The 9,821-nt window shown below is 40.8% G+C and overlaps 1 protein-coding gene and 1 long non-coding RNA gene across 5 annotated transcripts in view; one reads left to right on the forward strand and one right to left on the reverse strand.

Moving 5' to 3' along the window:
- Positions 1-9,821, forward strand: part of LOC123981649 (membrane-associated phosphatidylinositol transfer protein 2-like) — a 72,092-nt gene that overhangs the window by 52,552 nt on the left and 9,719 nt on the right. For 2 of the 4 annotated variants that reach the window (XM_046066655.1, XM_046066657.1), the window contains 11 exons: positions 677-852; positions 2,149-2,319; positions 3,242-3,382; positions 4,377-4,538; positions 5,314-5,462; positions 6,393-6,509; positions 7,525-7,641; positions 7,767-7,915; positions 8,021-8,170; positions 8,850-9,033; positions 9,120-9,248. In XM_046066655.1, coding sequence (XP_045922611.1) covers positions 677-852; positions 2,149-2,319; positions 3,242-3,382; positions 4,377-4,538; positions 5,314-5,462; positions 6,393-6,509; positions 7,525-7,641; positions 7,767-7,915; positions 8,021-8,170; positions 8,850-9,033; positions 9,120-9,248 — 1,645 coding nt within the window. Of the gene's footprint in view, positions 1-676; positions 853-2,148; positions 2,320-3,241; positions 3,383-4,376; positions 4,539-4,641; positions 4,909-5,313; positions 5,463-6,392; positions 6,510-7,524; positions 7,642-7,766; positions 7,916-8,020; positions 8,171-8,849; positions 9,034-9,119; positions 9,249-9,821 lie in introns of all 4 variants that reach the window. The other 2 variants (XM_046066659.1, XM_046066658.1) reach the window with 2 other exon arrangements.
- The window catches only part of LOC123981653, a 36,272-nt gene that overhangs the window by 15,386 nt on the left and 11,065 nt on the right, over positions 1-9,821 (reverse strand). The gene's annotated exons all lie outside the window — the stretch shown is intronic.

A 9,821-nucleotide genomic window follows, 5' to 3' on the forward strand; every position in this document is an offset into this window, starting at 1 on the left:
CTTATTGTTATTATTGTTATTATAATCATTAACATTACGATGGTTACCATTAACACTATTATAAATATCTGTACCATTTTTCATTTAGTTTATAGCAACATTACCTTCGCTGTCTGTACCTCTGTGTGTATATTGTGTAGGCTGCCTCCCTCCCCTCTCTCTCTCCTTACCTCCCTTTCTCTCTCTCTCTCTCTCTCTCACCCCAACCGGTCGAGGCAGATGGCCGCCCACCCTGAGCCATGGTTCTGCTCGAGGTTTCTGCCTCTTAAAAGGAAGTTTTTCCTTGCCTCTGTCGCCTAGTGCTTGCTCTTGGTGGGAACTGTTGGGCTTCTGTAAATATCATCACAGAGTACGGTCTAGACCTGCTCTTTTATGAAAAGCGCTGTGAGATAACTGTTGTTGTGATTTGGCGCTATATAAATAAAATTGAATTGAATATATATATATATATATATATATATATTTATATATTTATTTATGTACTTTCACACTATAGCTTAGTTTTTATTTGATTTAGTTGATGAAAAATGTAACCTACTTCATCGTGCTTCTCGTTTTCAGAGGTTACTTTTTATTTAGTTTTTTGTCCTTGAGAAATGGGTCGTCAACGAATTCTTTCCGTTAGTTTTATTAACAAAATTAAAACAAGTTGTGTGAATGTTTTGTCTCTGAGCAGCCTTCACTCCAGTGTGCTCCTCGGGGAGCCCGGATCAAGACGCTCCAGCAACAGCACCATGCTGGAAGGAGGCTCCTTAGGAAAGTTTGACTTTGAGGTGACTGACTTCTTCCTCTTCGGCTCTCCTCTGGGGTTGGTGCTCGCGCTGAGGAAGACAGTGGTGCCCTCGTTAGATGGTGAGGAATGTTTTCTCCTTTTGTGTCAGTTCTCTTTTGGTTTATTAGGATGTTCCTCGTGTATCTGATTATTCATATGCTGTAGGCTTTCTTTTTCTAATGATTTTCCTTTTGCCCGATGAGCAGGAAGTGGTTATTTGTAGCCTCCTGCGTGAGATACATGTCTCCAGCAGCTGCAAAGCAGGTGTCAGGGGTCAGAGGTCATGTTTCTGATCTCAAAGGCTGAAAATGTTTTGGCTGAGAAAAGACAAATACGTGATTGAAGTCAGAGCTCACGCAGGCACGAATCTGCCTGTATTGTGCGTCCTTTGGGTTTGAAGGAGAAAGTTTACTGACCTGCAGCTGTTGGGTTAACATCTGGATCAATTTACAGTTAGATATGATTAAAGCTGTTCACAGAATGTTTCATTTATTGCCTCTCTTTTCATTTCTTAGTTTTCTCCGCCATTAATTTCAATTACCACCAACAAAACAACACAAAAGATGTTTGTTTTTTATCAAGTTGCAGCTTTTTATTCCTCCTCTTCTTACAATACAAAGTTTGTTTGGCATCAAAAGTCACATACAGAAGTTTTAATATTCTTAGCATACTAACGTTTATCTTATTCTTATACATTTCTTGATCTATTTATTGTAAGTAATCATCCGGACCTGGAGTTCCCCAGCCCACAACTTGCGTTGTTTCAGTCTCACTGCTCATATCAGCCTCGTTCCCAGCAGCAGCAGGCAGCTGTTTTCAGTGAAAAAGCTGTAAAAAGCCTCTGTACACAGCATACAGACAGTTCGGCCCAATCTCCACCCTAAACCCTGAACCCTCGTAGAAAAATGGGAAAAGAGCACGAGTGTTACTTTGTGGCTATAACAACGCTGTTGACACAACGTACAGATAAGCTGCAACCCCTGCTGGAGCCTGAGAACCACACAACGATCACTATTTAATGTTTCATTAGGCTATAATCAAAACTTATGTTAAGTCTAATTTTCGGGACAAACCGGAAAGGAGTCGGGACAACTGCTCGTAATTCGGGACTGTCCCGGATTTTTCGGGACATCTGGTCACACTAACTCGTGTCCAGCGGTTTAATTTTATCTTATGGCTGCAGTGATGTAGAAGTGTACTTTAGGCTGGGTCAGTACACCGTGTAGTTACAGGCACAAGAGACTTGAATCTTTCAACCAGAGAAAGAAGTTATTCTTTATTAAACTGTGGGTTAGTTTGTTCTTGATAACTAGTTTATCTTCCCCATTTTGAACCTTTTTGCGCTCTCTTTATCTCTCATTTTGCTTCCTCCCCAGTGTCCGCTCTACGTCCAGCCTGTCAGCAGGTTCACAACCTGTTTCATCCCGCGGATCCCTCGGCCTCCCGCCTCGAGCCTCTCCTGGACAAGCGGTTCCACCTGCTGCCTCCCTTTAGTGTCCCTCGCTACCAGCGCTTTCCTCTGGGTGATGGGCACTCAGCTGTCTTGGGTGAGTACACATCATGGACTGTGTAAAACTGTAAAATAAAAAATAAAAATGTGTGGGGAAAAAATGCATAAAAGCCTTTTTGGCCGTCACTATCTTGATTCTTCTGGAACCAAAAGTAACCATTTGGACAAGAGGGTGGAGCTAGTTGGCCTCATCCGTTTTCACGTTAACAGTGATATTAATTGGGATGCTAAATTTGGCTTTAACAGGCAAAACGTACTTACTGGGGAAAAAAAGAACAGCTAAGAGTGGCTTTTAGTACAAGCGACTGCTCAACAAAACATTTTTAGGCGACTAAATTTTACAGTTAACTTTCAAGAAGTGAAAACACACAAGTGAAAGGGTCAAAGCTCTGAGACAGAAATACCGATGGCAACAAAAAACCTGTACAAAGTAAAATGTACAAAGAGCAGCAGATACAATTCGCCTCTATCCTGATTGACAGGTCATCGTGGTAGTGACTTGTCAATCCCAAGGTAGCCCAGCCCTAAAGCATCCCCTGTTTTATGGTCTATTTTCCTCTAAATGGAACCGTAATTTACTAAACGAACATCATGCTGTGTTGAAGAAGACTTGAAACTAGCGACTGGGACCATAAACTCATTAGGGAAGTGTTTACTGAGGTAATAAATCAGCTGAGAAGCAGTCTCATTTTCTTATTTATACAATCTTACTTCTTTTTGTAACCAGTGGAGTCGCCCCCTGCTGGCCTTTAGAAATAATTCAGGTGTAATGCACTTCTGCATTGGCTTCACTTTTCAGACCTGTAGGTTGCCGCTTGGTTCACCAACATACGTCACAAAATATTTTACTGCAGTTTTACTTTTTCCTGTACTGTACTACATGTAGGTGAGTCATTGTTGTTTATAGGTGTAATCCATGTTTTGTATCTCTTTCTTCTTCTCTTCATCTGCCTTCCTAGTTGAGATCATGCAGAGTAACCCTCAGCTGCTGATGGAGTCTGGTGGTGCAGCATCCCACCGCTCGCAGGGGAGCGACGTCAACGAGACCTCCATCCCTGTTCCCGTCCTCAACTGGCAGAGCTCGCAGCTCCTCACAGAGAGTGTGTAATCGTTTCGTATCTGTTATCCCTTTTGCATTTTTTTTCTGGAATATTACAACCTGAGTCTCAGGCCCCATCCACACTACTCCGTTTTAGTTTAAAAATGGAGTTTTAAAACGAATACAATCTCCGTCTACATTAAAACGCACATCGAGTGGTCGCTCAGGTACACTGGGCATGCCCGTGCCTGTGTCAACATGAAGCAGATGGTCTATTCCATAGTTAAGGAAGATTTTGTAAAAGAATAAAGAAATACAGACGAAGAACCACACCAGATTTTTTTTTCATGGAGCAATAACGAGCTGGGACTGAAAGTAACACGGGAGTCTGGGAGTCATCGCAAAGTAAACGGCGACATGCACAATACAAGTGTAGGCTGAAAGTGTTATTTGCACGATACAAAATATTTTAATAAAAACACCAAATCATAAACGTTTGTCAGAAGCATCATGTTTCTACTTTGCATGACTTATGAGATCCAATCAGAGAGCCAAACGGGAGCGCCTGCGTCATCGTTTCTAAAGTCCTCCGTCTTTGCCCGTCCGCACTAAAGCGTTTTAAAAAAAAATACTCCATTTCGTTTTCGCCGTTTTAGTTTGGACGAGAGGTTCAAACGTAGCAAAAAGGTTTCCGTTTTAAAATGAAATGGATGGGGCCTTATTTACATAGTTTTGACCATCATTTCTATCAGTTAGGAGATCATTGTACTCACCAAGTTAAGGAGTACAAAATGTTTTATCATAAAGACTGAAAACAGAAGGAAACAACTAAACCTACTGTAAAACTTCAGTTAATAGCCCGGGCTTTTATTTGTTTTAATCGCTCAAGTCCCGCTGCCTGTATTTGGAACAGCCGTCTGAAGAAATGTCGCCAAAGCTATGGAAATAAAACCAAAATTGGAATTAACTGGAATTTTCCTTGAATCACTATATCATTAATTGTTAATCTTTGCAGCGAAGAATGTGACTCTGACTTCTCTCTTCTGTCTCTGCAGCAGATGCTCTTCACTCGCATGTTTTTGTGGACGGCCAGTACCCACCGTCGACGTCACCAGGGGTCCCTCACCTTCGTTTCAACCGCAGGGCCAGCGAGGCCAGCATTGCCAGCCAGGTGTCAGGCTTAGCTGACTCTTACACCGCCTCCAACATCGCCACGAGTGAGTTGACCTCTAACCTCCTGTCTCTGAACTAAGTTCTGGTGTATAAGCTCACAATGTATGTGTTGACATTCTCATCTCCTCCCTCCAAACACTCCCTCAGCACACAAACATGAAGTCAGCCCCTCTAAAAGGTCCAGTCTGTTGTCCCAGCTGGCTCTACCCTACAATAGATTTGTCTCTCGGAGCTCGTCCCTGCGGTCGCGCCAGAAAATCCACCAGGTGTTCCCCAAACCCAACGGTGTGGAATCTGAGCTGAGCTCGAACGTTAGCTCTGACATGACCTCTGACCTCACCGATGTCACGTCTCACATCACAGACATCCGCTCGGCGCCCCTGTCACACGGGGTGCTGAAGAACATAGAGCAAGGTACCCTGGGAGCTGTAGTAAGAGGACATGAGGGAAGGATGCTAGGCTCCATCCTCATTCCCTGTGTTCTTTCCTTCCTCCTCTGGCATCTTCCTCTCTCAGATAGTCCTCCTCAGTAGTTTCCAAAAATTTATCCTTCTTATGCGACTTCTCTTAAAGCTCAGTTTCACGAGAACCACTTCTGTGCTTTCCTTTGCAAGACTACCAGACTTGGTTCTCAGTGAGTCTGAGTTTTCGTTCCAAACCTCTTAACGATAACCCTGAACTGTTCATCTCTTACATGAGCAGAATGTAGATCTACAGTGGACCAAAAACTACGATCAAGGTACTGTATGCACTGATTTCTAAACTCACTCTGTCTCTCTTATTTTTCTCCACCTTTTCCTCGTTCCCTCCCCGCTGTAGTTGCTTCTCGGTGGTGGGGCAGTAAGAGGATGGACTACGCCCTGTACTGTCCTGATGCTCTGACAGCGTTTCCCACAGTGGCTCTGCCTCATCTCTTCCATGCCTCCTACTGGGAGTCTACAGACGTCGTCTCTTTCTTACTCCGACAGGTTCATAGTCTTTCTATTAATAATAATAATGATACTTTTATTTAATCTTATTTTTAAAATGAAAGTGTATTATTAGCCATGCTAGTGGTGTGGCTCTAACGATGGGGATCAACCACTCTGGTCCAGACTGAAATATCTCAACAAGTATTGGATGGACTGGCAAAAATATATAATATAGCTCAGAGGTTGAATCCTAACGTCTTTGGAGATCCTCTGACTTTTCAGGTAGCCAAGCAGGTCATAATTTTATTTTAAAAATGTTTAATTTGAGGACTAGCCATTGGCTCAAATTTTTGTACAGGCATCCCATATGATGAATCCAACTGACTTACTTACTTTAGCACCACCAGCAAGTTGACATTTTTGTTTTTTATTGAACAACAAATGGATACTGGATATTTTGCAATGAATTTTGGTGCAGACATTTGTGATTCCCTCAGGATGAATTTCAAAAACTCTTTCGTCTAGCGCCATCAACAGATATAACAAAACGAAATTGTATTATAATCAGCATGTACTTTGTGTTATTCTACTCATTTTTGTAGTTTTTTGTTCATACTGAACATTCAGCTCCAGCTACAGTTAACCTTGTTGAGTAAAATGGAAGAACTGCACGCTTCAGCCAAAGGCACAGTATAGCCTTTCATGATGCTACAGCAATGTATCATAAGTTTTAATTAATTAAATGTACATTTATTTTCATTGTTGTGGTTAACCAAAACATACAGACAAAGATGTAGAGAAAGGACCTTACTTTAGCAGCAAAATAAAATCTGAAACATCATGTTAACTTTGCTGAGGGAAGCAGAAGCATCCGGTCTAGGATGAAGATCAGGATGGCTGTGAAACTTAAGCCTACAGTAACCATTTACTTCTTGATGTATGAATCTGGTTTCGGACTATTTATTTAAAAGAACTCTTCTTCCCTAGGTGATGAGACATGAGAACTCCAGTATCTTGGAGCTGGATGGTAAAGAAGTGTCTGAATTCACTCCGTCCAAACCTCGTGAGAAGTGGCTCCGCAAGAGGACTCATGTTAAAATTAGGGTAAGAGCTCCTTTTTGTTTTTAAGTGCATTTCCTACAGCAAATGTCTTTGACAGAAGTGAAATGCAGAAATTTATATAAAAATTGTTTTTTAATTGATTGTGGTTTAGGCACGATACTTCCATTTCAAATATGGACATTTTTAACAATTAGTACATTAGTAAAATGTTAATGTAAAACTGATTCAAGGGGTTTTGTTTCAGAGGAGCAGGTACTTTTTTCAGCCTTGAGGAATGTCTGCAATCTTCTTCTCTGGTTGCATACTGCCAGTACTGTACTTAAGTACAAATTTAAGATACTTATACTTTACTTGAGTATACTATTTCGACTTCACTTCCTTTCAGAGGAATATATTAGTACTTTTTAGTGCAGTGTATTTATTTTGCAATGTTTTATGTTGTTTGCAGTTAAACCAAAGAGTGATTTTACTTCTAAGCTTCTCACATGATTTATTGCCCAAAGACGTAAAATTATCCAACATTCACAAAAAAAGTAAATATTAGAGAAAACTAAAAGATTAATACCGATTTGTGTAGCAAACTTTTTTCTTCTTTCCTCTCTCATTAATAATTAAAATTTTTATAATGTAGTTGATCCATCTCCAGCAGCTACAGCAGTTAAATGTAAAAAAATCTGTATTAATCTATCAATATTTAATATCAATGTCAGCCTTTTCTCTAGATTAAGTATTTTTACTTCTGATACTTTGGTACATTTTGCTAATAATTCTGCATACAGCCTCAAAACAGTCCCACAGGAGGATAAGACAGTCAAGCTTATTGCCTTAGAGCCAGAACCCAGGGCAAAGAAAATGACTTTCTACTGTTATTAAAGCTTAATTGCTGAGCTTATTGCTCAGTTTTACATGTTCACATCTGGATTTTGGCAGCTGCACAGTAAGTAGGACATCCCCCCCAAATCCCGTTGGAAATTACACCCTTGAGCTGATAACATGATAACAACTGAAATAAGTAGGACGAGACTCTGATGTCATCTTCTGTCCCCTTGTGTGTCAGAATGTGACGGCTAACCACCGTGTGAATGACGCTGTGTTCACGGAGGACGGGGCCCAGATGGTGACGGGACGTTTCATGTACGGCCCTCTGGACATGGTCACCCTTACTGGAGAGAAGGTAATGACGACGTCCAGCTGTGATGTACCAAAAAAGAATGAAGGGAGGAGTTATGTAATCGTGTCACCATCTGTGTCATTAAGGTCAAACAGTGTTTAAAAGATCTTTGTGTTATTTTCCTGCAGATTGACATCCACATCATGACCCAGCCTCCCTCTGGAGAGTGGGTGTACTTTCACACGGAGCTCACCAACAGCAGTGGACGTGTCTCTTATGTAATCCCTGACGGCAAAAAGCTTGGTATCGGGGTGTATCCTGTCAAAATGGTGGTCAGGTATGCTAAGTTATTGTAATTTCATGTAAAGAAAACACTTCTATTCTAATTTTACATCTCACACTAACGTTTCTCTTCCATCTTTCTCTGCTGTTTCTCTCACAGGGGTGACCACACATTTGCAGACAGCTATCTAAGTATCGTCCCGCGTGGAACAGAGTTTGTTGTTTTTAGTATTGACGGGTCATTTGCTGCCAGTGTGTCTATAATGGGCAGCGACCCAAAGGTTCGAGCTGGAGCTGTGGATGTGGTGAGGTAAGGATCACACCCACAACTCAATATAAAGGTATGAACAGATTATCTCGATCACATATTCAACTGTAGCTGCTGCAGCTCCCTCAGTCTTTGCTACATTTCATGTTATATTTTTGTATGTATATAGAGAGATACTGTATGTCTTCCTTGCAAATATAATGTAGGTTTCCTTTTTTATTTCTTCCTTTAGTTGTATTTTTATTTCCTTTTTTATATTTTATTGCACATTTATTTATTTAATTCTATTTGTTAATGCATTTTCTGTTTGTGCAGCATGGAGGGGGCATTGCATCTTTGTCTTTAATGTTTTATTTGTTCGTAACCTTCTGCTTTTCAGCATGCACTCTCCTCCAAGTAACTTGCACAGTTAAAATTGAACGTTAAATCTTAGCTAAATGAACAATGCTAAAAATATAGCACAAGGATGAGGTTGGTGAAGTGAAGGGAGCTGCGACAGCAAACAGCGTCGGCATGAGCGTATCAGCAGAGTAATAGTGAAAAACGTCAAATTATAATGCATGAATTTGTTACCACTCGGCTGGTAGCCACACAGCTGTAAATGAGCCAGTGATGGTGAAGCATTAACAAAACCACTGATGCCAATCAGCTGAAGCATTTTCCACTTCAGTGCTCAGCCTGAACTAAAGCTGTTCTCTGTTTATTCTGTTATTTCTTGCAGATACTGGCAGGACTTGGGCTATTTGATAGTATACGTAACGGGTCGTCCTGACATGCAGAAGCAGCGTGTGGTGGCCTGGCTCTCTCAGCATAACTTTCCTCATGGCGTCGTCTCCTTCTGCGATGGGCTGGTTCACGACCCGCTCCGACACAAGGCCAACTTCCTCAAATCCCTCATCAACGAGGTAAAGAAGGCCGGTTTCAGTCTGAGGCGGCGTTATGATAAAGAAATCCTTGAAATCTCTAAAACTGCACTTCCCTCTTTGATTAGGCTCACATGAGGATCTTTGCAGCCTACGGCTCCACCAAGGACATCTCTGTGTACTCTTCTATTGGCCTGCCTCCGTCCCATATCTACATAGTGGGAAGGCCCACGAAGAAAATGCAGCACCAGTGTCAGGTATGGAATAAATCATGATTGTTGTGCCTAAATTTTCTGCATTACACCCCATCAGACAGATAAGGCACATTCGTGTTGTTCTGTGCAGTCCATGCAATGAATCACTGCTTGTTAGTTCAACATTATCAACATTTTAACCATCTGCTTTATTGGATAGACCAACTTTAAATCTATCACAATACCAAATTGTACTGAAACTCAGAATGCAGGTTTCCTATGAAAGCGTGGGGTAAGTAAGGTGCTGGTGGAAGAAGTATTTAATAACAGTACCACAACAACGATGTTAATATATGGTTACATATTACATATTTATGAGTAGAATTATACAGTTAGCTAGTTTTAACGACTTTATTTACAGTTAGCTAGTTTTAACGACTTTATATATAGTTAGCTAGTTTTAACAACTTTATTTACAGTTAGCTAGTTTTAACAACTTTATTTAGTTAGCTAGATTTAACGACTTTATACATTTAGCTAGTTTTAACAACTTTATACATTTAGCTAGTTTTAACAACTTTATTTACAGTTAGCTAGTTTTAACGACTTTATTTACAGTTAGCTAGTTTTAATGAC

This window comes from Micropterus dolomieu, linkage group LG13 (assembly GCF_021292245.1).
Source record: "Micropterus dolomieu isolate WLL.071019.BEF.003 ecotype Adirondacks linkage group LG13, ASM2129224v1, whole genome shotgun sequence".
Classification (NCBI taxonomy): Eukaryota; Metazoa; Chordata; class Actinopteri; order Centrarchiformes; family Centrarchidae; genus Micropterus; species Micropterus dolomieu.